Genomic DNA, 27,001 nt, shown 5'->3' with positions numbered 1-27,001 from the left:
AATTATTTTCAGCCTGTTATCAGGCAGTTGTCAAAAGACTTGGCAAATGAAGGGCTTAGACAGTGAGGGTTTGGGAGGCGGCCAGAGCGAGCGGGGGCAGGGGGCGCAGAGGCCAAAGCTGTGCAGGTTGGGGTGGGGGGGGCATGGGGCAGCCGGGAGGACGGGGCCGTGTCACGCATCGTTTATGATTTATTTATTGCTTCTTACCGAGGGCCTGGCACTGGACTCGGGCTGGGTGGGGCTGAGGTGATGCTAAAGGGCCAGGCCAGAAGACTGACAGCTAGGGGTTCGTTCTGGGGTGACCTTCTTCCTTCCCGTAAGCTATCTGATTTGGGGGGCCTCCATCTAATCCCTCCTCCTGCCTTTGTGTCTTTCAAACCGGCCCCAACTCAAAAGATGCTCATTTATCCTTTGAGGTGGACGGGTGGGTGAGCAGGTGGACAGATTCACCAGGTAGCATCCAGGTCCCCACCCGCTGCCACCTGCCACCCGCCTCACCCCAGCCCTGCTTGGACCCAGAATTCTTCTTCTCCCTTCTCCCCCTCGTTTGGAATGAAATCCATTTGGAGCCAAACCTCAGTCAGCAGGAATGTGACCAGCACAGCCTCTGATAGTCACTTGGGATGCTCCGGGAAGGCCCCGCGTAGGAAGAAAGGGTCTAGGAGTTGGGAGGAAAGCTTAGCCGTCTTTGGGCTGGGCTCCGACACCTCCAAACCTACTTTATTTGTTGGGATGAAGTCTGTGCTTCAAATGCCTCGGCTTTCCCTTCCAATTAGTATGTGGCAGGTGCGGGCGTGTTGTCTGTGTGACAGTAAAGGAGACTGGTGCACATGGGTGCAGAGCCAGCACACAGGTAGTGAGCTCCCTGTTGCTGGAAGTATTCAAGGAGAGCACGCCTGCCAGTGGCGAGGAGGGTGAAGTCAGGAATGGGCCACCTCCTCCCCAAAGCCCGGCAGGATTTCTGTGGAGCAGAGCCTGGTCCGTGGGGCCGGGCACACAGTAGGTCTGCACATGAACCTAAGCTCTGGCTCCTAGTCTTGGTGAATTGTTTGCTCAGATTCCTGGAAGGGTGATTGGAAGAGTTGTCTGCTTATTAGAAGAACTGAAGGTGTCTGGAATGGGAATCCTTTGGCTAAGGGGTGTTTCCTGGGGTTCCTCAAATTCTGTTATGTCCAAAGTCTGCTCTTATGCCCCCACCCCGCCACTCATGCAGCCTGGGAAGGAGCCAGAATCTTCTCTGTCTTGACCACTGCTGCATCCCCTGGGCCCGCACAGCTCGGGTCCACATGCGTGATGGGACGTAGACCCTGGGCGGGGGGTGAGGGGTGATGGAGAGCCCCGCCTGCCCCTCTGCCCGGGGCCAGCCAGCCTGTTTCCTGGTTACAGGGTCTGTCTCAGCAAGGCTCACCTCTCGGGTGGGCAGCCGGGAGGGCCCCCTCGTTTCCGAACTCTGCTCCTACTTGTGGACAAACGCACCCATGAGGGTCACTCCGAACACAGTGACGGGGAGGCGGGCTGGGGGCTCGCCTGGGCCACGTGTAAACGCTCTTTGGGCATCTCTGGTTCTGCTCCCAGCACGGGGGCAAGGGCTCCGCCCCAGGTCCACAGCAGGGGAGCCGGCGATGACCCGGCACCTCTGGCCTTTGGCGAGGTCGCCGCCCATCAACCCCGGAACACATGCGCTCTCTGCTGACAGCAAAGGTGGCAGCGCCACAGCAAAGATCGTCGCGGGGACTTGGTGCGGGAGGAGGCTCACGCTCTGGGACAGCGTCAGTCACTAGCAGATGGAGGGAGGGTTGAGCACCGCATAGCCGCCCACTCCCCAGAGGGTTTCCTGGGCTGGGCAAGCGCTCGGGACCAACATGGCAGGGCCCCGGCCTCCGGGGGAAGTCCCTAGTTTCACCGTCCCTGTGGCATCCTGTCCCAGCCGGGGCAGATGGCCAACACCCCCCCGATAAACTAGACTTCCCCACCCTGAAGACCCCTGGCGAGTAAACCCGGTGGCAGAGCTGCAGGCTCCCCAAGTGGAAGCGGCTGTGTCCTTGTTGGTGACGCTTTCTGCATCCGAGAGAGATGCTTCTGGAAGTTTTCAGCCTTGCACCAAGGTCCAAGGACATCCAGCTGTGCCAGCGCCACCTATGTCCCCCAGGGACGTGAGTGGTGAGGGGCAGGTCGTGGGGTCTTTGTTGATAAACTGCACCAGCGGCCCCGAATGTCTCCTGGGGCAGAAATGGCCTGGGCGCTGGCGTGGCGGGGGAGGGTCACCTGGGGCGGGGTTTGAAGGCAGCTCCGAGCTGTGCGATGGGGCGTCACGGGAGTGCAAGGAGGATGAAGGCTCAAATGCTCGGCTGGTACAGGGCACCCAGTCTCCATTCTCGCTACCCTGGAGAGACCGTTTGGTGGGACGTCCCGCCAGCCTGGGCATCCCGTGAGGAGATGTTCCCAGTGCTTACGCTGCCATTTTTGTTGGCACAAAGCATGTCGACCATATGGAATTCAACTTACAGGCTCCCGTTGCTTTTCCTCATCTCCTCCCATCTTTCTCTCTCGCTCGCTCTTTTTTTTTTTTTTTTTTTTTTCGAATTTCAGAAGCAGTTCTCTTAGCAACAGAAAAAACACACACTTAATTACAGCCCCAGCAGCAGATGCGTCGGGTGGCAGAGCCCGCTCCCTGAGATGCTCCGTTTAGTTTTCGGGAAGACCTTTCTCCTTGTGTAGAAATAACCCCGTTCCACCTGCCGTGGGGCTCGCCAGCCATGGCCCCTCCCTTTGTGTTTCCTGCACGGGCAGAACTTTCTCCCTGTCGCCTCTCCCTGTGTCTCCCGGACTCTGTAAGGAACGTGCAGCGTGGCTCTGAAAACGCTCACTTTTCTCAGCTGCCTGGAATTAGGGCGAGCCGTGGCTGGGCTGCAGTTTGTTTTATCTCTCTTTTGTTTCAAAAAAAAAGGAGGGTGGGTGGAAATCCTGTTTCCTCCAGGGTCATTACCTCCAAGGGGGAGGGGTGGGGGAGCCAGAGAAGCAATGGGTCCTTGTGTGTGATTCTCGCCAATGGAAATCTGGGTCATGTTCAGAAATTCCAGGAGGCTGGCACCGGCCGCCCAGTTAACACGGGTCTGGCGCGCGGCTTATCTGGAACCGGGATGTTTTATCTCCTCGACTGGCTCCCCACATCAGCTGGCGGACAAACGGCATTCGAGAGCATTTGGCTTTTTCTTTAAAATGAAAATCAGCGAAGCACAGCGCATGCTATGTAGCCCCGGGCGCCTCTGAGCGGGAGTGGCCGGAGCCCCAGCCGGAGGGTCCTTGGGTCATCGCAGCGCGGGGGGGGGGGGGGGGGGGGGGGGGGGGGGCGGGGGGGGGGTTCCGGCTCACCGATGCACTGATCACAAAAGCAGGGTGGCACCGCTCACATGACGGGCGCGGGGAGAGGCCGCGGGCTTTGAGAGCAGCCCCAGTCTACGCACAGTTGGCTCCCAGCTGACAGGCAGAATATGGGGTGGGCTTTGTCACCAGCATGCTGGGTCTGGCCTGCCCAGCTGTGCTTGGGAGCCGGCAGTGCCCAGAGGCCCGCCACCGCTCCCCGGGTCCAAGCCGCTCCAGAGCCCAGGGGCCGGGCAGCCCTGCTCCCCTTCCTCCCATCCGAGAAGGTTATATAATGAGCGGACCACTGCCGAAGTCGGAGGGAAAATGAAGTCTTTGTTAAATGCCTTCAGCAAGAAGGAAGGTAAGGAACGAGCTGTAGGGTGCGTGGCACACAGGAATGAACAGTTTCTTACTGATTCTCCCGGGGAGCTGGGGCCTCCCTTTCCTCCTAAAATTGCTGGTCGTTCATCCCCGTCATGGAAGGGAATAATTACTTCTGGTGGGCGAAAGGGCTTTGTTGTAGTTGGTCTGGAATTTTAACCCACTTGAAGGCGCCGGGGGTTTTTTTGTTGTTGCTGTTGTTGTTTTCCTAAGTCTCCAGCCCCTTTGCAGAATTGTGGCATGTGCATCCCTGGTGCTTCCAGAGGGCAGTTTAGGAACTAAGACCTGGGGAAAATAGGAAGTTTGACTCTAGTCCGTCCGCTACCTGGAGCACACGCTGAGCACTTGGACAGGAGTAAGGAAGGTCAGGACACTGCTGGCCGCCCCGGCCGGGTGGACGCTTTCAAAACCACCGCTCGGCTGTCCTTGGCCGTCCCCGGGTTGGAGCGGATGGGAAATGCAGCGCGGTAGACTTTAAAAGTGCATCTGCTTTTTCATACCTTGTGTGACTTGTATTGTGGAAAAGAAACGTGTAAGTAAATGCATGGAAGACAGCTAAGGAAATATCCACCCACTTAGAGTTTGCAGATTGCCTGGAAGAAGGAAACAGTTGGGTGGACTATTAATTATTTTCAGGCAGGAAGAGAGTTATTTCTAACCCTTTTCTCACAAATACCCCCAACATCTCCACGGCTGGTTCCAGTTAGTTTGTTAGACAGGGAGCTCTTGTTTTATGAAATCAGGAGGTTTGTAAAGACGTGAGTTTAGAGGGATTAAAAAGATATTTCCCAGCCCAAAAGCCATAAGATAAACATGGAAGAAATTTCCAATTATACCACACAGGAGACGAGCTTAATGTGAATCTTGGTGTCTAAGCGAGGTAATTTTCATTAGCATGTTCACCCTGATGTCCCCTAGGCGATTCCATCCGAGTCACTCGATGGATCCTCAGGCAAAATGTATTTGCAAAAGTCCCAGCTCTTTCGTCCCTTAATCTTCCAAGGGCAGCTGCCCCATGTGAATTGTCACCTCTCTCAGAAAGACCTCTTCCGCCTGGTTCTCGGGAATGTTTAGAAAGAACGGACTTTGTCTGCGCTCGTTTGCTTACATGATGAACCCAGATTCGCCTTCTGGGACTTTGGTCTTTGTAATCTGTGCACAGCATGAGGGTTTCAGTTGGGGGTATGGTGTTTTGTTCATTGTACTCTCTCCTTCCCTCGATTTTTCTTCCCTCGTAAGCCCTTCTTAGCCATTGGCAGGACTGCCCCCCCCCCCCGCCCCCAAGTTCCATCACTTTCTGTCAAGGGCGTTAGTACTGTACGTACCCGGTTACATTGGTCAGAAAAATAGAATTGACTGTAGGTAGGGTCAGGGGAGCTGGGAGGCTCGGCCCAAGTTCGCGTCATGGAGTGTGGGCGTTTCCTGGTCTCGGGGTGTCCCCTTTGAGCTGGGGTCCCCCCTCCCCCCGGTCCCCCGGGCCTGTCCTTGGGTGGGGGGCAAGGAGGACGAGCCAGGAGCCCGAGGGGGCTCTACCCCAAGCGTCTGCCTGAGAGCCTGGCTCCCTCCTGGTGCCGTGGTCCTGCAGCCAGTGGGCTCTGTGAATGGAGAGCTCCGCTGCTCTCGGAGATCCTGGAACCGCCGTCCTTTGCAAGGTCTCCGCACCCCCACCCCCCGCCCCCGCCCACTTCTCTGCCGGGCGGGGCTCACATCACCCTCTGTCATTCCAGAAGTCTTCTGGCCTCCATCCAGACACTGACAGAGGGAGTGACAAGGGTGAGCTTCTCCCTGGTGACCAGCAAACACAAACCCGGCACTTTTCCCAAAATTGAGATTTTATTAGGAGTTGGGGGTAAGGCCTGGGCTGATTCCTCGGTGGGCTGAGCCCTGGAGAGGGCAGCCTCTTGGGCCCTGGAGACAGGGGTCCACGGAGCTTGCCTCTCCTACTCCATCTCCCTCCCGGCCGGGCTTTGAAGAGTTCCTTTGCTTTGAGGACGCAAGTGATAGTGTCTCTTGCCCTGACAGACAGGCTTCAGAGGAAGCAGGCTGGCAGGAGGGTGCGGCTGGAAAGAGCGTGACCTCCCCCGTGGGTCGCTTCCACGTTCTCACAACTGTAGGAGCCAGATGTGGATTCTGAGTGTGTGTCCTCGGGAAGCCTTGTGACATTTCCGTGTGGCTTCCCTGGGTTGGCTGCATCTCTGCTTTCCCAGGACTGCCCTGCATCCCAGGGAGGTGGAAAAGGGGTGCACTTGGTCACAGCTGTCTCAGTGGAGCTCTGCCCGCGCCGCCTCTGTCCCCCGTGAGCCCTGCCCGCGCCACCTCTGTCCCCCGTGAGCCCTGCCCGCGCCACCTCTGTCCCCCGTGAGCCCTGCCCGCGCCACCGCTGTCCCCCGTGAGCCCTGCCCGCGCCACCTCTGCCCCCGTGAGCCCTGCCCTCCAGCGTGGGGGTGGGCTGGCAGCAGGGGGGTGCTATACTTGGTTTCCATGACGAACTTCACCACCTCTGACCTTGGGCAGCTGGGGTGGTGGGTCATGCAGGACCCCGTCCTGAACTGCTGACGCCGTTCTCTGAGGTGCTGGCTTCCCCAGGTCCAGATAAGCCCCCCGGAGGCTGTGTGTTGCCCGTGGCCCCGCGGGCCGGTTTGCGGACTGGCCGCCCAGGCTTCTGGCCAAAGTGTGCACAGCCTCGTGTATTGGGCCTCGGCCTGGGGCAGCCAGCTCGAAGGGGGTCCGTGTCCTTTGCTGCTGGAATTGGCGTGTCGCTTCCCCTGCAACCCAGAGGCTTACATTTCTTTAGACGCCTCTTCTTGGAAAGGACGCTTTCTGTTTCTGGCCCAGGGCACGGGCCGTGTGGATTCCGGCCCTCGCGGGACCCGCGGGCAGTGTCCTCATTCCAAGTCCCTGGGTGTACTGATCTCACAGAGTGAGGGCCTTGCCTCTGGTCTAGAACTTCGTAAGAAGCTTGGTGAGGCTTGTCAACCCCCTCCTGTCTCACGCTGCCGGGTCCTGGTTTGATGGGTAGAGAAAGGAGCCCAGTGGGGGTCGGGACAGACTGATTCCCACCAGTAGAGCTGGGGGCTGTGGGCATCTGGGCTGCTCAAACCACAGCCAATCCCTGTCTCCAGTCCTGGAGGCTGGAATCCCAGATCCGGGTGTGGGCAGGGCTGGTCCTCCTGAGGGCCTCTCTCCTCGGCGTGTAGACGGCCGTCTCCTCCCTGTGTCCTCACGGGGTCGTCCCTCTGTGTGTGTCTGTGTCCTGACCTCCTCTTCTTATAAGAACACCAGTCCTGTGGGGTTAGGGCCCCACCCCAGTGACCTCATTTTACCTTCCTCACCTCTTGAAAGACCCCCATCTCCAAATACAGGCACATTCTGAGGTCCCAGGGGTTAGGACTTCAACACAGGGGTTTGGCGGAGGACACCATCCAGTGCACACAGGGGCTCAGTTCAGGTCGTGGCGAGGAGGAACTCCATGGCTGCCTTAGTGTCCTGACTGTCATGTGCGACGGGGCGGCCCGTCCTTACACGGTCTCTGGGCTGCTGAGGGCCTGGGCGCTGCCCGGATGGAAGTCGGACCCTGTGTCCCTTCCATCTCAAGTGCTGGCTTGAGCCTCCGTGGAAGGAAGACTCTCTTGGTCTCCACCCGTCTCTGCTCCTGTGTTGGGCTGAGTTCTGCACATGGCGGGGTCCCATGGGGGGATCGGTGCAGAACTCATGGTGTCCGTGTCCTTGGTGGCTGGGGGCCTCGATGACGGTGCCGTACGTGCCCTCACCCGCCTCTCGCCTTCTCTCCGACGCAGTGCCCTTCCGAGAGGCCCCGGCGTACTCCAACCGAAGGCGACGGCCCCCCAGCACACTGGCCGCCCCCCGGGTCCTGCTGCGTTCCAACAGCGACAACAACCTCAATGCCAGCGCGCCTGACTGGGCCGTCCGCTCGGCCGGCCCCCACCGCAGCCTCTCGCCCCAGCTGCCGCAGCAGATGCCCAGCAGGCCCGACGGGGCCGTGAAGACCCTTGGGAGCTACACCTCCGGGCCCCGCAGCCGATCCCCCTCGCTCAACAGGCTGGGCGGCACCGGCGAGGACGGCAAGAGGCCCTGGCAGCCCTGGCACGTCGGGTAAGGAGCGGCCGGGTGGGTGGGCTCCCGTGGGGACCAGGGAGAGGGAGACCTCCTTGCTCAGAGCCCCTGGATTCTAGAACTCAGGCGGGGCCAGAGGTTGAGCAGCACACCTGTTTTATTCCAACCCGGATGTTAAGAACACTTGAAAACCAAACTTCTGCCAATTGCCCTGGCTCAGACCATCACCTGAGAGCAGCCAGGCTGGCTTGGGCAGCTGCCGGTGTTTGGAGTCCGTCTCCTTTCCCTGTGCATTGGCTTCTGGGTCTCAGAAGTGAAGTGTGGATAGACAGGGAGCTAAGGGCACCAGCCTGCCCTGGGCTGAGGGCTACTCCAGGGGATACTTTTTTCTTTGTTCCTTTGTTTGTTTTATTGAAGTACAGTTGATTTACAATGTTGTATTAATTTCTGCTGTACCACAAAGTGACTCAGTTATACATATATGTATTCTCTTTGTACACTCCTTTGGATGCCCTTGTATGCTCGTTTATCGTTATGGTTTATCCCAGGGGATTAGATAGATTTCCCCGTGCTGTACAGGAGGGCCTTGTTCATCCATCCTCTGTATACTAGTTTGCATCTGCTGATCCCAAGCTCCCAATCCTTCTCTCCCCCACCCCCTCCCCCTCGTCAACCACGAGTCTGTTCTCTATGTCCGTGAGTCTGTTTCTGTTTCACAGATAGGTCCATTTGTGCCATATTTTAGATCCCACGTATAAATGATAACATACAGTACCCGTCTTTCTCTCTCTGACTCCACTTAGTACGATCATCTCTAGGTCCATCCATGTTGCTGCAAATGGCATTATTTCATTCTTTTTTATGGCTGAGTAATATTCCATTGTATATACACCACGTCTTCTTTATCCATTCATCTGTCGATAGATATTTAGGTTGTTTCTCCAGGCGCCATGTTTACCGTCAACACACCTTAGCCAGAATGAGCCCTCATTCGTAGCCACCAGAAACCCTGGCACAGGTGAAGCTCCGAGGGGGCCACGTCCTAGTGCTGGAGCCTGACAACCGCCCCCCAACCAGACTCAGTAGCAGCCCCGGCTGGTCCTCTTGTGTCTGCCCACGAGGCAGGGGCAGGGGGAGCGTCCCGGCAGACTCTGAAGCAGCCCGGGGGCTGGGACCCCCATTCCGTCCCCTTTCCAGAAGAGGAGACAAGGCCAGCATAGGCCAGAGCGTGGACCCCCCTCGGGCGTCTCACTCGGGCCGTGGGCGCTCCTCTGACTGCCCTGTGTCCCCAGCAGTCAGGGGGGCTGCATTCCCACCCAGAGCTCCAGCTCCCGGGCACACTGCCCACCTCCTCACGTGGCCTTCAGAGTTTGTCAGGCCAGGATGAGACTCCCTGGGGATGGGCTCGTCACTGGGGCCTCAGTGCTGGTTGAAGCACCCGAAGCAGTGACTTTTCTGACCCCGTCACCACCTCTGCAATCTCATGTGGACCCACGAACTGCTCCGTACGCCTCAGCCCACCTGGCTCGTTCCCCACAGAGGACCCTGCAGCCTCCCATTTCCCAGATGAGAGCACTGAGGCCAGGTCATGTAGCTGGGGCAGGCCATGAGAGTTGTCCTCCTTGAACTCTGTCCTCACCCACGGTGGCCCAGGGAGAGCCGGCACACTGGTGTGTCCTGCCCGGCGTGGTGTTTCTGGTGAGGGTTGAATGCCCCCTTTGGTCCGGCCTTCTGCCTCGTGACCCGGTTCCCCATCCCACCGTGCCCCGTTCACCTGGGCTCACCACACCTGCCTGCGGTGAGTCTGTCCAGCCGTAGTCACTCCTGACGCCACGCCCCCCAGCTCCGGTCGGGGATGTCAAGGAGGCGGCCGGGCTCAGCCCGGATGGAGGGCTCAGTGGTTCACGTGGTCCTGGGAGAGGGCCGATTGCTGTGGCGGGGGGCAGCAGGCCAGGCGTCCGGGCTGCAGCCGTGAGGGCGTGGGGAGAGCGGGCCCGTGGCAACCCTGGTCTCCTGGCCCCTTCTCGGTGCCAGCGCCCGGAGGCCCACGTCGGCGCTGGAGCCCATCCGCGCTGCCCCCCTGGAGTCTCATTCTCACACCCGAGAGCCCGTCCTTTCTCTGGTCTAGATTCTCGCTCTGAGTCACCCCAAGGGAGAAGTCCCAGGTGCTGCCGAGCGCCATAGAGCTAAATTAAAGGGTTCCCCCGAGGCCTCAAATTCCACTTCACACCGTTAGCTGGAATTATGACTATAATTTTGAAGAGAGTGTGCCCCCTCCTCCAGCACAAAATCTAATAAGATGCCAAAGGCAGGGTGGCCAGGGACTTGCAAAAGCTGCAAGCGCAATATTGCTGTGCAGAGAGGACGGCAGCTGGCGTGTTGCAGGGACCCCATCTGATCGTCCCTGATGTCCTGTGGGGGGTGTGTGTGTGTGTGTCCATGTGTCTTTGTGTCCATGTGTGCGTTGTGTGTGTGTGTGTGCGCGTAGACTTGTGTGCCTGTGTGCACTTGTGTGTCCATGTGTGCACGTGTGTCCATGCATGTGTGTGTGTGCGCCTGTGTGCTCAGGATCTGCTCACTCAGCAGCTACGCGCTGACAGGAGCCCCTTGAATTGCTGGGGTCCTGCCCCCGAGACTCCCGTGTCATAAAAGGGACCTGCCAGGCACCCTGGTTCCCCGCGGTCGCCAGGATAATGGCATTTGAGCCACATGCAGGCTCTCTGCTTTCACACCTGTGCTCAGGTGTGGGCACGGCCGTACACGCAGCCCCAGTGATGGGGTACCTGCGCTCAGGGTACCACAGCACAGCCCCTGGGCCTTATGGGGGCCCAAGGAGGCAGCTGAACCCTCCATCCCATCTCTGTCTTCACAGCTCAGAGCCCAGCCCTTGCCTGGGACAGACGGGGACCCTTGCAGGGAGGCCACGGCTCCCAGCCTCGGGGTTGCCCAGGTGCCCCCAGAGCGCTTTCTGGTTATCACAGAACCCAGAGGTGGGTTGGGATACTCCCCAGTCATGGAGGGGAGAGCCCCAGCCCCATGCGGACCCCTCTGTCTGCGGATCCTGTCTCAGTGGGTAGCTGCCAACCCGCCAGTTGCATCCAGCTCTGCCTCCTACCTGCTGTGTGACTTGGGGCAAGTCACTCAACCATTCTGTGCCTCCGTTTTCTCATATGTAAAAGGGGACCTACTGGGTTTGGGCCGAGGATGCTGCTGAAGGGAGCACCCGCCACGTGCTGAGACACGTGTGAGTTCCGCAGACATGTTGGCTGCCTTGGTTTCCTCATTGTAAAAGGCGTTTTGACCGACCCTCTGACCACTGCAGAGGAGGTCATCCTGGTGAGGGCTGCGGCTTGGGCAAAATAAGGGGCAGGGGAAGTGGAGGGCGTCAGGCCAGCCTGAGGGAGTCCCAGCATCCCGAGCGTCTGGCAGGGGTTCCCTCTGGCTGCCCACCCCACCTCACCCCCTCCTTCCTCTCTCACTGCCCACGGGGAATTCTGACCACTCAGCGCCCCTCCCTCGGGCAGAGCCCGTAAACGCCCACCTGAGGCCCCAGAAGCCTCAACCGGGAGTGTGATGGGCACCTCCACGTGGCCAGAACCGGCCTCGGGCCAAACCCTCAGGTGTAGGCTTGACGAGATGGGGCCGAGGGCCCCCCAGCTGCCCAAGCCCCACACACCCACCCCTGGGCTTCTGCCAGCCCTGGCCGAGCGGCTTCCTCCCGGGCCTGGGCTCTGCGCTGTGGGCCAGGGCAGCTTCCCACGTGGAGCCAGCCCTCGATAGCCAGCCAACCTGAGTGCAAATTAGAAGAAGGAAGAGGGTTCAGAATGGACAAAAAACCGTCTGCCTGCCGCCCGTCCAGGTGCCCTGCTTCACCTGGAGGCTCTGCATGCGCCTGCCTGCGTCGCCCTCTAGTGGCGCCCACTGGCATGGCTGGTCCACGTTGCTAAGAACCGGCCTGAGAAGGGGTTTCGCTGGGTGGCCCCATCACCCACCACCGGAGTGTGGAGAGGAGTGCGGGTCCTCCTAGGATCCCTCCCAGCTGCCCTGTTCTCACCAGGTTGGGAACAGCTCTTGACGTATTCCCGCAAAGCTCGCCAGCTAGTCCTGACGGCTGCCCTGGCCTCACCGGCACCAGGGGCCGTGCCGGCCACCCTCCCATCAAAGGAGCGGTTCCAGGGTGCGTTGGGCTCGGCAGAGAGAAAAGCCTGCTGCGTTCAGGCAGGGAGGCTGGCTGGCTGTGTCCTGCGCGCCCACCTCCCCCATGGGCAGGGGCTGAGCGGGAAGGGCTCCCAAAGTCTGTCTCTCAACCACGTTGCTTTCGTTTCCCTGAACTCGGCTCTATGGGCGGAGCGGGGGTCCCCGAAGGGTCTGGGTCAGTGGGAATCCACCCCGCCCTGCACATCCCTTCCGGGGGATATGCCCCCATCTGGGCAGACTCGGGCGCTGTGGGGCCCCCCTGGCTCGCGCCTGTCCACCTCCGCGCACGCTCGTCTCGCCTCTTGGGGACACTGGGACCAGGATGCCAGAGCTGTGCTCCCCAGCGGCACAGGGACCTGGTTTCCTCGGTGAGAGCTGCTGTGCTGCTCCCCACAACGTGCCCGGGAGGCGGGAGGGCGTCAGCAGACAGGGCAGGGGTGGAGTCGGGCTGTCCCCCGTCACCCTGCCCGCTACCCGAGCCCGGGTGCTAACGGCATGTCACCCAGACGTCAGGAGTAGGGGGTCCGTGAGGAGCTGGCCACCTGGCGGGTAGACGGGGCCAGGTGAAGGGGGCGCCCCGGGGCAGCAGGTGCACCCGGCCTGCTGAGGAATCGGGTCCGGGCACCACACGGGCTGCGTTTGCCTGTAACTTTCTGTCCTTCCGCGCCGGGGACATTCAGTGTTTGCTATCTCAGCTGGTGGCATAAACCTGTGAACAACCGGCCTGTGATGGGCGCTCACCGTGCAGAGGCGAACACCCGAGAAATGAGGGCGGGAAGCGTGTCAGCCCCGGGGTTGATGTAGTCGATGACAGGGAGCCCCTAACAGGCTGACTCCCCCAGAGGCAGAGCTCACACAAGTCAGGGCTCAGACCTCCCTGGGGGAGACGAGGGGCCTCCACAGAGGAGGGGGGGCTCCGGAAGTGGAGAAGCGGGCCAGCCAGGCATCGGGGAGAGGCAAGGGGTCCTGTGTGACCGGAGCAGAGCGTGGGAAGGTACAGGGAAGGACGCACCTTCCAGACTCTTCCCCATCCCTCGGGGGCTCTAGGTGCCCACGCCCTGCCGCCTGGAGCCTTGTGTTTGCAAACAGGCAGAATCCCAACGCCGGTGGCCTGGGGCCGTCCTGGAGTGTGTCGGGGCAGCTGGACAGTGTGGGTGCTCCGAGGCGGGCACACTTCTGAGATCACGGGGGGTCCCACTTCTCTGGAGTCCACAAAAGCCCCCACTGCACACTGGCCACCCCAGCAGGACGGGACGTCTAATGATTGCCCATCCCCGAAGCACCTCCTCAGGGCCTTGCGGGGAGGCTGTGGGGCGTGTGGGGTGCTGGCACCGGAGCCACAAAAGCCGGAAACGCAACCCAGAAGCCCGGGAGGGGCCCACGGTGCTCGGGGAGGTGTGCGGGCTGAGAGCTCTGGCATTTCTTCCCGGCCCGAAGGCAGAGGAGGAAACAACGCTGATGGTACAGGGGCTGACGTGGAGTCTGAGCTTCCGTGCTTAAGACACAGCTGTCAGCGGGGTCAGGGCTTGGGATCTCTGTGTTGGAAACGCCACCCCCTCCCAGAGCCGCCGGCAGGTAACCCTCCAGCAGCCTCCTTCCACCCACGTGAGTCTGGAACCTGGATGACACCCCGATTTCTAGCAGGTCCCCAGCTCCGGGAGATTCTGCGTCTTCGTATCTGTGATTCTGCCACCACTCTGCACACAGGGCTCCCCGTCTCCAGCGCAGCTAGGGTGACCCAGTGCCCCTCCAATCATGCCCCTGGTCTCTGTGGCATCCCGTTTCCCCAAACGTCCCAGCAGAGCCTTTCGCGCAGCCCACGCCCTCTCCCCGTCACCCCAGCCTCCGTGCTGACCCATCAGACACACAGAGACGCATCTTGTCAACTTGTACTTCTCCCCCATGAGGCTCAAGTCTGTCTCAAGTCCATGGGTGTCTGCAGATCCACTAAGTACTTGCCCGGTGAAGGAGTGGATGGATGTGTAAGTGGCTGACGAAGGAACGAACGGAGAAAGTTCCATGTGCAGGCAGGTACCTGTTCATCCAGGAGAGCTGGGAAATCTCCAGGTCACCCCACGGCCGACCAGTTTTCTGATATTGACAAGTCAGTGATGTAGCCCTCATACCAAAACAACGCCGCTGGAATTGCTCCTGGCTGTTCTTGGACGGAACACAAGGAGAGTGTGGACCGTTTGGGGTGGGGGAAACTTCAGACCCATCCTCACTGTGCAGGCAGGACGGGCCCAGCCTGGCCTCCAAGAGGGGACGGCACTGCCAACCTGGAGCCACTGGGGGGCTGTGGCCCTTGCTGCTGTCCAGGGCTGCCACTGGCGAGCAGGGCCCAGCAGAGGGTGCATTTCATAAAACGGGGCAAAGGGAGGTCATGGTCACCTGGTTCGTCACCGCACAGAGCAGGGAGCCTGCAGGGAACCCTGAGCTGGGATCGGGGAGCCAGGATGTGAGGTCAGCTCTGTATCTCTGCGCCTAGGTCACTATTTACGGAGCCTCCATTTTTCCACTCGTGAAATGGCACTTTGCAAGGCTCAAATTAACCTGGATTGAGAAGATGCTTCAGCGTTTGTGTGGACCACACATCACTGCTGGTACCTAGGACCGTAGATGCACTCTGGTCTTCAAGGACCAATTTCTTCCCGTTCTTAGACAAAGCCTTTCCGGGCTTGGACAGATGAGCTCGGGAGCTGACTGTCTGCAGAGTGGCTCAAGGAACAGAACTCCCAGACTGGAGCTGTGTTCGCTTTGACTTCTCTGCCCCGTGACACACTCTGGCACCGGCTGAAACCAGCTGGCTGACACGCGCATCTTGTCACCCACTTTCCAGTTTAAGTGGAGAGTGAAGCAGACGTGTTGAGTGTTCACACACCTGTGCAGAGTGGCTCCTGCTGGCTCACCCTCAGGTCTCTCCAGATCATCCCCTCTTATCACACGGGGACACTGAGGCTTCCAGTGGTTAACTGACTTATCCAGCATCTGGCGGTAATTGATCAGCTGGGCTTCCGGCAGGGTTCTTTTGAAATTTGGATGAATGAGTGAATACATAATGTTTGTATAAGTGGTAAGATGGATGGATGGATGGATGGTTGGATGCATGATGGATGGATGGGTGTATGGATGGACAGGTGAGTTGATGGATGATTGGATGGATGGGTGGGTGGGTGGATGATGGATGGATGATGGATGGATGGAGGATGGATGGATGGGTGTATGGATGGACAGGTGAGTTGATGGATGATTGGATGGATGGGTGGGTGGGTGGATGATGGATGGATGATGGATGCATGATGGATGGATGGAGGATGGATGGATGGGTGTATGGATGGACAGGTGAGTTGATGGATGATTGGATGGATGGGTGGGTGGGTGGATGATGGATGGATGATGGATGCATGATGGATGGATGGAGGATGGATGGATGGGTGTATGGATGGACAGGTGAGTTGATGGATGATTGGATGGATGGGTGGGTGGGTGGATGATGGATGGATGATGGATGGATGATGGATGGATGGAGGATGGATGGATGGGTGTATGGATGGATAGGTGAGTCGATGGATGATTGGATGGATGGGTGGGTGGGTGGATGATGGATGGATGATGGATGGATGATGGATGGATGGAGGATGGATGGATGGGTGTATGGATGGATAGGTGAGTCGATGGATGATTGGATGGATGGGTGGGTGGGTGGATGATGGATGGATGATGGATGGATGATGGATGGATGATGGATGGATGGAGGATGGATGGATGGGTGTATGGATGGATAGGTGAGTCGATGGATGGCTGGGTGGGTGGGTAGGTGGAGAGATGGGCAGCTGGATGGATTTCTCCTGAGGATCGAGTTTTCGGGTTGGACGCAGTCTCCTTGCTGATTGTCGTTGATTACACACAGTGGGGTTCCTTGGGCTCCTCATGCGGTTCCCAGGCTCTGGCAGCCCAGATGAGCTGCTTACCCTCTGCCCTGCCCCAGCCATCATCAGCATGGTCCATCTTTATCTTTTCTCTGGACTTTGACCCGCACCCTCCCCTGGGGGAGAAGCCCACCTGCCTTAACCCTGCTGCCCTCAGAGTCATCTCACCTTCTGGTGCTTGGGGACCAACTCACGGGCCCACCTGCCCTTCCGCTCATCGCCCCTGATGTCTGCTGCAGCCACACCTCCTGTCCAGGAGTGTCCGTGTGGCCCATTTGTGACCTCCTTGGTAGGACAACCTGCAGTCTCTTAGTGGGGTTTGACGCATCAGGCACTTCCAAGCACCCACTACCGCACCCCCGACCGGGGATGGGGGCATGGAGATGGTGTAGATATAGCCCTGTGTTGCATGGCTCCCAGGCCAGCCTGGGTGATGGTCAGACAGAGGTGATAGCTGCCATCAAAGCTTCAGTGACAGAGCCGGCGGGGGGCAGAGAGGGGGAGCTTCGTCTGTTCTCCCTCGCTGATCCTCCCAGCAGCCCCGTGTGGGGGGCCCCACCCGGCCATCGCTCAGTGCAGGTATGGCAGGTGCATCGGGGGAGATCCAAGCACTGTTTGTGGAGGTCTGGGGAGAGGAGGCCTTCTGAGCCCGGTGTGGGGTGCCCCCCTGGAGCGCCTGCCCTCTGCTGACCCTAAGCCTCTTCTGAACCCTTGAGTCCAGGTGGAGTGGCCCCGAGGGACGCTTCCCTATTGCCGAGGGACCGAGTGCCCTTGGTTACCAGGGCTCACTGTCCCCTGGCCTGGGAGCCGGAGAGGAGACCCCTGATGATGTCCAGCCCCTTGTGGCAAAGGCGCTGTCTCCCCCCGCACCCCCCCGAGCTCCGAGTGAGGCTGAGTTGACGCACATTGAATGGTTGGATCTTCTTCCTGATGCAGAAGGCGGGCGGGACGTCCTTGCAGGTGGGAGCTCTGGGGGCTGCTCTACTTTTCCCAGGTCTTTTCCACCACAGGCAGGTGGCCCAGATAGTCCTTCCTCTCTGTGCGTCAGCTGCCTTGCCAGCTGTCACCTCTGGACCAGAGGCGGTCACACAACCTGGCTCGTGCAGGCGTCGCAGTTCTGGGCTCCCGGGGTGTTTGGGGATCAGGGATATCCATCCAGAGGGAGCTTCTGGCGCTCAGGGTGGATTTTCCCATCTGTGCACGCCGATCTGTAGCCGGCTGGGTGGGGAGAAGGAAGTGGGGAGGGGCAGGAAGGCCGCCGGGCGGGGCTGCCTGGTGGTACCAGAGTTGACAGGGGCACCTGTTTCCCAGGATGCTCTGACCTCCGTCTGTGGCTTCAACTTGGTCAGGGAAGGCTGGGGTCGAGGAGGCCAGAGAGGGGGCATCCCTGGGGACAGGAGAGCTTGTCCACTCTCTGTGTCTCTGAGCCCAGGCGAGCACCTGGGAAAGGTCACATGCCCGCCCTCTGCTCCGTGTGGTTTAGGGAGAGCTCTGGGCTTTGGGGTCGGGCAGGCAGCTCTGACGGTCGATCCTTCTCACCTGACTAGCATAAATTAGGGTGTAAACTGAGCATCCCCCGTGTGTAGACATGGGTTCCTGTGGCCAGCTCATCACCATGAGTGAAAAAGTAAAAAGCATGGCAAAATACAGCACAGTCACGCTTCCGTGGATTCTTACAAGCGTAAAGCAGACCATACGTATCTATCAGGGGTGCCGACGTGGGTAAAGCACGACACAAAAGGAACATGGGGGGTTCGCGTTAAATCCCGAAAGTGAACGGTCACAGCATATTTTAGAATATTCCCTGCAAGCCTGTTTCACACCTAAAGGTGAGAACTTCTTCCTTGCAGGAATCTCAAGCTCCCTGTGTGGGCTCCCAGGCCACGGCATCTGTAGTTTGAAAGGAGAACCATAGTTGGGGACCCCACCCTTCACGGCCATGAATTTGTGACATGAGTGGCCCCCCTCCCGAGACTCAGATGTGGCTCCCTGACTCGGGAACCTTCCCCGAGTATTATTAATATTCCTCTTCCCCGTGGCGGGTTGTCCTCTTGGGAGACACCCGCCGGCCGTGAATGCTTTTCTTGTCTTTCTGACCAGGAGGCTCTGGAGCGTCACCCCTGAATCCCTGCCCAGGTTCATCCACGTGCCTGGGTTTTTTCTAAAGACCCCACCATGGGAGGAGAGCTCAGTATGACTCCTCCAGATTATGAGTGATAAGAACATGCTCTCAGGCTTCCCTGGTGGCGCAGTGGTTGACAGTCCGCCTGCCGATGCGGGGTACACGGGTTCATGCTCCGGTCCAGGAAGGTCCCACATGCCCCTGAGCGGCTGGGCCCGTGAGCCATGGCCGCTAAGCCTGCGCGTCCGGAGCCTGTGCTCCGCAACGGGAGAGGCCACAACAGTGAGAGGCCCGCGTACCGCAAAAAAAAAAAGAAAAAAAAAAAAAAAAAAGAACGTGCTCTCTTCTCTCCAGAAGGAGTCACCCGGGTCACCCATCAACTGTCACAATGACATGGGGATGTCGTCATGGAAAACCACTTTGCACGTTTCTCTGGGAACATGTGCTTCTCTGTCTCTCTCTGTCTCTCTCTGTGTCTCTCTGTCTCTCTCATATCCCACCGTTGGGCCCCGTTAAGTTAGATGTCCACGCTCACTGTCAGGCAGGGAAGTTGGCCTAGAAACGCACGCTCTTTGTGATATAGTCACATAAAACAGGAAAGAATTAAAGTCCCACTTGTGAAATGTCACCAGGGCAGCTGGGCGTGGGCTGCCTGCACCGCGATAATGAAGGCTTTCGCCAGTAGGTTCTGGGTGTTTCCTCACATGGTGTGGCTGGCGCTCACAGCGAGACTCTGATAACGTGGCAGAGACCCAGGGCCTCCCTTCATTGCTGCCTCCACTGGAGTTTTTCTTAAATTGAAACACGCACATAAAATTTACCATCTTACCCATTTCTACGAGGGCAGTTCAGTGGCATTAAGTACATTCGTGTTGTCACGCGACCGTCCCCGCCATCCATCTCCATCTTCCCCGTCTTCCTAAACTGACGCTCTGTCCCCATTAAAGGCAAACTCCCCCTCCCCCTCCGCCAGCCCCTGGCCCCCAGCATCCTGCTTATGAATTTCAGTACACCAGGTACCTGCCCTAAGTGGAATCACTCATTATCTGTCCTTCTGTGACTGTCTTCCTTTATTTAGCATAACGTCCTCAGATTTCATTCATGTTGTCACCTGTGCCAGAATTTCCTCCCTCTTTAAGGCTGCTGAATAACATACCATTGTGTGGATGGACCACATGTGGGCTATCCGTTCATCCATCAGTGGAGACTTGGGTTGTTTCCATCTTTTGAGAATAATGCTGCTATGCACGTGGGTGTGCAAATATCTGTTTGAGGCCATGCTTTCACTTCTTGGGGTACCTGCCCAGAAGTGGAACTGCCAGAGTTATCTGAGTCTTTTAAGCACTAATGCTGCCCCCCGGGGCCTTTTCACATCTCCGGGCACGTCTGGAATCAGGAGCTCCGATGTGACTGCTCGGGGCTCAGCGTTTGTTATGAACAGATGGGCCGAGGGTCTGGAGTGTACTCTGCTCTGTCTCTCAGGCCGTGACCCTCCCTCTCTGTCTCTGCCCCCCTCTCACCTGCAGTCCGGCTTTCCTGCCAGGCGTCAGCAAGGATGCGCTTTCGGCCTTCGAGTACCCGGGGCCCAAGCGGAAGCTGTACAGCGCGGTGCCCGGGAGGCTCTTCGTTGTCGTCAAGCCATACCAGCCCCAGGTCGATGGTGAGATCCCCCTTCACCGTGGCGACAGGGTCAAAGGTCAGTGTCCACTCTGCTTCCAGGGCGGGGTCAGGCTGGGGCCCCTCAGCTTCAGTTTATCCCCGTTGGGGTGTCGGTGTCCAGGGCATTGCTTCTGCGGGGCCCCCGTGGAGAATACGGAGCCCTGGGAGGGCAGAACGGGGTAACTCTAATGTCCATTGGGAAGGGTAGCACGTGACTGTCTGGGACGGGAGTCCACTGCAGAGAAAAGCAGGGGAGGGGCAGGCGAGGGCGGCGACGGGCAGCTCTTTTGCATCTGGAAAACCTCCCAGGGCCTCAGGAGGAGGTAGGAGGTGGTGCTGGGATGCGGCCAAGCACAGGTCGGACTCAGACGCGTCTCGGGGCTCAGGGAGGGGCATCCAGGTGGATGGTTCAGCCTGGGGGCCTGTGACATTCCAAGGAAGGAGATCCGCCGGGTTATAGGGAAGGATGCCCAAAGCAGAATCCTGGGAAATGTGGGTGAAAAGCCTTGAGGGCCGCCATGCATGCCAGGAGTTAGACCAGGGGCAGTACCAGCGATGGGAGCCAGCGACAGTTTCTGAGCAGGAAGATGAGGTGTATGAGGCCCTTAGGGAAGATGGGTTTAGTGGAGGCACGTTCAGGAGGTTGGCAGTGGCTGTGGAGGAGCCCTGTGGCACTGGAGGCCACACCAGGAGCGTAGAGAAGTGACAGGTGTGGGCTGCAGGCCACATGGGGGCAGCTGAGCTCACCAGGTGGAGCAGGAAAGGGCACACCATGCCTGGCCCTGTCGCTGCAGGGCAGCTTTCGGAAGATGCATGGCAGGGGCAACAAAGTATGCCCCTTAGGGGTCAGCCGGTCAGGTTCAAATCCATCTGGCCCTGAGCTGGTGATGACCTGCTCCTTCCTCCGTACCATGCAGTAATCTAGCCAACACCCCCTGGGTTTTACAAGTTTCCGAGGACAGCTGGAGACCCGTTCTCTCTTGCAACTCCTTCTTAGTAGTCCAGCTGCATGGAAACTTGACCATCTGGTGGCACCAGCATGTCCCAGGGGCTCTGTTTGTTTTATTCCCATCATTTTTTTTTTAACCTTAGGTCGTTTCTTTTGGTCTCTTTTCAGGTTCACTTGCTCTTTCCTTTGAAATGCCCCCTTCACTGCTAAGTCCGTCTTGTGAATTTTTTAATTTCAGAAATGACACGTTTAAATTCTAGGCGTTTCCACGTGTATTTTCTTATAGTTTCTCTCTATTTGCCAAGACTTCCTATTGCTCTGTTGACATTTTCACTCTTTGGATGTGCATTGCTGTTTTACAACATCGTAGACAGGTGTCATCGTCCCTCTAAAATCCCCATCTGTAGTCCCACCATGAGGGTCATTTTGGGGTCAGGCTCACGTGGTTTTCTCTCCTCTGGAGGACGGGCGCCATCCTCTTGGGTCTTTGCGTGTCCGGTAATCTTCTGTTGCGTTTTGGACATCAGGGTGTTAAGTTGTGGAGATTATGGCTTCAGTTCATTCTTTCTTTCTTTTTGGAGGGTCGCCTGGGTGACAGCTCAGGCCCCGACTTGAGCGGAGCTGCTCTGCATCTTTTCAGAGAGGTGGGTGCCCTGAGTTGGCCACCCCTCCCTGGCTGTTTCCCTTGTGAGGACACCCCGACTCTCTTCAGGGTGCCTGGTTTCCTGGCTCCATCCTTCTGGTTCTTTAGGCCACTCAGGACGCAGGTTTTTCCTCACGTGCCCCTCCTCTGCCAGCCCTGCCGTGGGGACCATACTTAGTCCAGGCTACAAGCCGTGGAGAAGGGGCTTCCCTATCCAGCTCTGCTCCTCTCTCCCCCCGGGCAAGCACGCGTCCCACCAGGCCCGTCTACTTCTGTCTGCGTCCTGTACCTTTTTGCATCATATTCAGGGTTTATAGCTGCCTCCTGGGGTGCGGTCCAGTGGGGTCTTTGAACATCATACCCATAAGTCCCTGATTGTCCCTATGTAGTTTAACACAGTATTTTTGTTAACTTTTAAATTACAAACATTCAAATTATAAATATAAGCACTCACGTGACCTGCAATTTGGAATTTTAATACCAAATACCAAAGAGCACCGGGTCTCGCTGCCCAGCCCAGCTCCGAAATCTGCTGAGCCCACACCCCCGGGCTTTCGTCCCCCATGTGTCCATCCATCCACCTTGCTGTCGCCCCCAGGCCCGTGGCAGGCTTCAGGCTGGGCTGGGAAGGGCCTGGGGAGCCTTCCCGGTGACCCAGTTACCGGTCACTTCATATCTGGGGGCCGCGTGTCCTTGTCCACACATCAGAGGTGATAACAGAGGAGATACAGGTGGAGACTTGCTAGCACCTGCTGTTTACCAGGCACCCTGCTTGGGGACGTCACAAGTTTTTCCTTGTAAACCTCATAGCGACTGTGGGCCGAAGGTGTCGGATCCCATTGTGTGTGTCAGCACGGGCCGCTGTAACAAGGCCCCCCAGACTGGGCAGGATAAACCTCAGGATTCACTGTCTCCAGTCCTGGAGGCTGGAATCCGAGACCCAGGTGTGGGCAGAGCTGGGTCCTCCCGAGGCCTCTCTCCCTGGCGTGTAGACGGCCGTCTCCTCCCTGTGTCCTCACGGGGTCGTCCCTCTGTGTGTGTCTGTGTGCTTTTCTCCTCTTCTCATAAGGACCCCAGTCCTGTGGGATTAGGGCCCACCCTAGTGACCTCATTTTACCGTAATCACCTCTTTAAAGACCCCTCTGCAAACATAGCCACATTCTGAGCTTCTGGGGGTTAGGACTGCCACATAGGGGTTTGGAGAGGACACCATGCGGCCCACACAGGGGCTCAGTTCAGGTCATGGCGAGGAGGGACTCCATGGCTGCCTCAGTGCCCTGACTGTGCTGTGAGACTGGGCAGCCTGTCCTTACATGGTCTCTGGGCTGCTGAAGGACTGGGCACCGCCCGGGTGGAATCTGGACTCCACTGTAACTTTTAAGGACCCCATCTCCAAGCACAGTCACAGTCTCAGCTGCTGGGGGTCAGGACTCCAACAGAGGAATATTAGGGACAGGATCCAGCCCGAAAAAGACTCCTGTCTAAGTGGTAACTTGGGGCAAGGCTCCCACAGCTGCCTACCTGGGGACGGGGATTCCGGTCTAGTTTGTCTGGACTGCAAGCCCAGCCCCCTTTGTCTCTGAGTCGCTCACCCCTGCGGTCGGCTTGGCGCCAGCGTCACTTGGCTGTGCCCAAGTGTGTGGCCTTGACATTGCCTGGAGAGACGAGGGGCAGATGCACGGTCCCCACCACGAGTTTCTACGTGGACCCGTGGCGGTCAGCCAGGCCGCTCCAGTAGCTGGACAGCGCCCGGGCAGGTCCCTGTCCTCCGCTCGCCATCCAGGGCAGCGCTCCGAGACAACCCTCTCACACCTGGGTTCCCTTGGGCTGCCGTGGTGTACATCCCCGTCAGCTGGGCTGCGCTGAGCGTAAGGGGCCAGCACTGATTTTTGGAGAAAATGGTTCAAGCGATTATGATCTAAAATGGTCCTCGGGGAGGTTGCCTGTCTGTTCCCTTTAGGCCATCTTTTCCAATTATTAGGCAAAGACTTCTAAAGCTGAGGTCCTCTGTGCTGTTCGCCTTCAAAACTCACGGGTCCAGGTGTCCTTACCTGGCCTTTGAGATTAAGATGAGGGATGGAAGGAGACATTTCTGTGGCCATGATCTCTTCTCCGCAGTTCTGGTGCCTGGGGGTCCTGAGTAATTTACAGAAGGTTAAGATGTGCAGAGATTATACTAACCTCCCACTGCACAGATACACTCTGAGGGAGCCAGGGCTTTGGGGTGGACGTGTGCCCCCAGCCCAGCATCACAGGCCTAAGAGACAGAGACCCTCCCCTGCCTCACCCCTGCCAGCCTGACCCTTACAACCAAAATATTTGTCCAAGCAGTGCCTGGGCAGCACGTGGGACCTCGTGTCTGTGGGCTTGCATTGCTCACCCGCGCTCGGCATCGGTCCAGTTTAAAAAGGAATACGCTTCATCCCCCCAGTGGGCGTCTGTGAGGCCCTCTGTGCGCCCAGCACTGAGCCAAGGAAGGGGGAAACCCAGCGCCCTCAGCCCTGCAGGCAGGGCAGCTGTGTCTGTCCCATGACCCTTGACTTTGCATTTTCACTGTGCAGTGGCCCCCTGCTGCTTGCGGCGCCAACATAATCCTCAGGTTCTTCATTGATAAGCCAGCCGGAAGCCCTGGCCTGCCCGTGGGGCGTCGACCAGGCTGCCCTTGCACTTCAAGTCCAGGTAGTATCTTGTAGCTGCCAAGCAGGCTGCTTCCCTGTCTCCTGCTGTGAATTCTCTGTTCTCAAACGAATTTCAAAGGTCCTGTGGGCCTGGACTCTTGGCCTCTCCTCCCCAAGCTCCAGAGGGGCCGACACGACCTCATGGTTGCGTCTCTTCATCAGGGTGGCCTGTCCCCCGACTTTGACCCCGGAAATAACTGATGGTGGGGTCTCGGAGGTCCCACTCTCCCGTCTCAGCTGGGACCTGAGAGCCGGGGACACAGTGGCCACACGCCGAGTGCTGTGAGATACGAGGACACCAGGACGCCCGGCGCTTACATCCTCTCCCCCAGGCCTAAGGGGCAGAGGGGACCTGGGGGCTCAGAGGCTCTGCAGTGCCCCCTCCGAGGGACACTTTGCCAGGCCCCTGGTCTACGGCCCAAGGGAGGCATGGTCAGCCAGCAAATAGACCGGAGCTGCCGGCCCCTCCTCCCTGCATCCACACCCCACGCCCTCCAAGCCCCGCCCACTAACCCCTCCCCCTTTCCCCATCTGTCTCTAGTTCTGAGCATCGGCGAAGGGGGCTTCTGGGAAGGCAGCGCCCGCGGCCACATCGGATGGTTCCCAGCCGAGTGTGTGGAGGAGGTCCAGTGCAAGCCCAAGGAGAGCCAGGCAGGTAAGGCAGACCCCACCCTCGTCCGTCCACCTCTGTCCGGCCTGGGGTCAGCGTCGCTGCTGACATAGAGCGCGCGGTAGGTACGGGCAGGTGTGCGGTTACTGAGAAAGGCTGAGTTTCGGACCGAGGGCTTCTCTGATCCTCCGAGCGGTGGACGCCATCCCACCGGGCTTTGTCCAAACCAGAAATCGGTTGCAGGGCAGCCTGGAAGCTTTGCGTTAAAACGCTTGTCTATGCATGTGCCGGGAAACTTGGAGCGTGCGTTCTAGCCGTCGGAAAAGGGCTTTGCGGGGAGAGTAAATGCTTGAAACTGCTTTATCAATCTCTCACGCCGCCATCATCAACAGGCAGCTTCGTGTTTCCCCGCCGGCCCCTGCCGGGCCCTCCCTGAGGACTCGAGGTTTGCTGTCTCAGTGAAAACTGCTCGAAACAGGCCTGTGCTCAAAGCAGGTCTGAGGCGCGTCACTGCAGCCCCTCGCAGAACTCCCAGACACAGCCCCTGCTGATGCTTGCCCTGAAAGCGATTGCCAAAAGATTGGATTGATGGAAACCACTTATGTAAAACGGTATGAGAAACAAATAGGAGAGGTGGAGACACACAGAGCACTAGGTTCTCCTAAGAGCCTGGTCTACGCGTGCCCTGCTGCCTTCTGGTAGAATCCTAGACCCATGGTGCATGTGTCAGAAGTGGCCACGTTCGCTTTGTGGCCGATGGCTTTGCTGCATCCTTGGGCAGTCTCATCATGGTGCCAGGTGGGCTGTGTTCCTTTCCGGAACCTCTGGGGAACAGTTCATTCCTTTGCCTTTTCCAGGTTCTGGAGGTCGCAGCATCCCTTGGCTGGGGCCCCCTCCTCTGTCCTCAAAGCCTGCGGTCGTGGGCCGGGTCTCAGGCCGCGTCTCTCTGACTCTCCCTTTTGCCTCCTCTCCCTCCAGTTTTTAGGTCTCGTGTGGTCAGATTGGCCCCACCTGGAGGACCCAGGTCAGGCTAAACTAATTAGAAAGCTTAATTCCCTCTTGCCTTGTAAGGTCATGTACTCACAGGCACGGGGGATTCGAACGTGGGCATCTCTGAGCCGGGGGGGGGGGGGGGAACCATCCTCTGTCTACTAAGGGTGGTAAATAAGAACACGGTAACCCTGCTTATGGTGTGGATTATTGGCCAGAGGAGGGAGGCGCCGCTGTGACCTGGGGTGGAGTGGGGTGGAGGGAGAGAACAGTGCAAAGGAGATGGCATTCGAGCTGGATTTTAGGGTGGGGGAGAGTCCAGGTGGTTCCTATTGGGTTCCGTTTGCCTTGGGCTTTCTGAGATCATGACTTAACATCGTCCGTTATAAAGGTATGGTTTACGTGCGGTAAAAAATGCACGGGTTATAGAAGAGTTCAGTGCATTTTGACAAACGTCTCCTCCCGTGTCTCCAACTGCTGTTAAGAGGTGAAACCTGTCCATCACCCCAGAAAGGTCTCTCAGGCCACTTTCCAGTCACCCACCTCCCAACAGGAGGCAACCACGGTTCTGATTCTGTTACCGAACCGAAGTTGGGTTCATTCACCCGACATGCAGCCAAGCCAATCTACTAATACCAGGTGGTGGTGAAGGAAGAGGCCAGTGTTCGTGGCACGTGGCCGATGTGAGGCCGGCAAGGAGAACGGGCAGCTTATGTTCAAAAGCCCCGAACACCCTGAAGGCTCTCAGGGAAGGGTTTTGAAAGACAGTCTGAGCGAGAGAGTCATGGGGTACGTGATCGGCTCGTGCACAGTTCGCCGACTGGTTGGTGCTGAGGTAACAGGGTGATGTTTCAGGAATCTCAGTCATCAACCTTCTGGTTCCGTTCAGTCTGGGGTCTACGTGCTGGTGGTCAGCTTGCAATTAACTTCCTCCACCTGGTGGGCACTTTAGTATCTGCAAAACGACTCAGGGACATGACTCAGGATATCATCTATAGCCCCTGAGGAGGAACTAAAGGTCTTTGACTGTTTTACGGCTAAACTATTATTATTTTGTCTTGCTCGACTGTTTCCCTTTGGTGTTGCATTTCTCTGATGACATTTGCTCTTGGGAACTCAGGGAGGGCCTGGGAAGCTGAAGCTTTTCTACAAACAAGAGGCAAAGCTACACGAGGGGTGGTGGGGGGGGGGCGGGTTCTGTCTCCAGGAAGTCCCCACAGGGTCTGCTCGGTTTCAGTTTGTCAGCAGAGATCGGTTTAGCCTGTGCTGTTGAATTTCAGAGCTGGAACCTACGGCACGTGCTCCTGAGCCCGGCGTCTTCCACGCAGCCGAACGCTGCTGCCGGGCTGTAAATTTTTGCTGCCGAAGGAGAGTGTTCGGCTGTATATTTATACCCCAGTATGTTT

At 58.2% G+C, this 27,001-nt stretch overlaps 1 protein-coding gene across 2 annotated transcripts in view; it reads left to right on the top strand.

Moving 5' to 3' along the window:
- SHANK2 (SH3 and multiple ankyrin repeat domains 2) overlaps positions 1-27,001 on the top strand; it is a 456,320-nt gene that overhangs the window by 173,965 nt on the left and 255,354 nt on the right. The window contains exons 1-4 of one of the 2 annotated variants that reach the window (XM_065881612.1): positions 3,688-3,724; positions 7,542-7,857; positions 19,593-19,762; positions 24,537-24,650. In XM_065881612.1, the coding sequence (XP_065737684.1) occupies positions 3,688-3,724; positions 7,542-7,857; positions 19,593-19,762; positions 24,537-24,650 (637 nt within the window). Of the gene's footprint in view, positions 1-3,687; positions 3,725-7,541; positions 7,858-19,592; positions 19,763-24,536; positions 24,651-27,001 lie in introns of those variants that run through there. The other variant, XM_065881611.1, reaches the window with a different exon arrangement.

The sequence above is a fragment of the Phocoena phocoena genome, chromosome 8 (genome assembly GCF_963924675.1).
Source record: "Phocoena phocoena chromosome 8, mPhoPho1.1, whole genome shotgun sequence".
Classification (NCBI taxonomy): Eukaryota; Metazoa; Chordata; class Mammalia; order Artiodactyla; family Phocoenidae; genus Phocoena; species Phocoena phocoena.
Note: the sequence above shows the minus strand (reverse complement) of the source record. Positions and strands in the feature narration are given on the sequence as shown.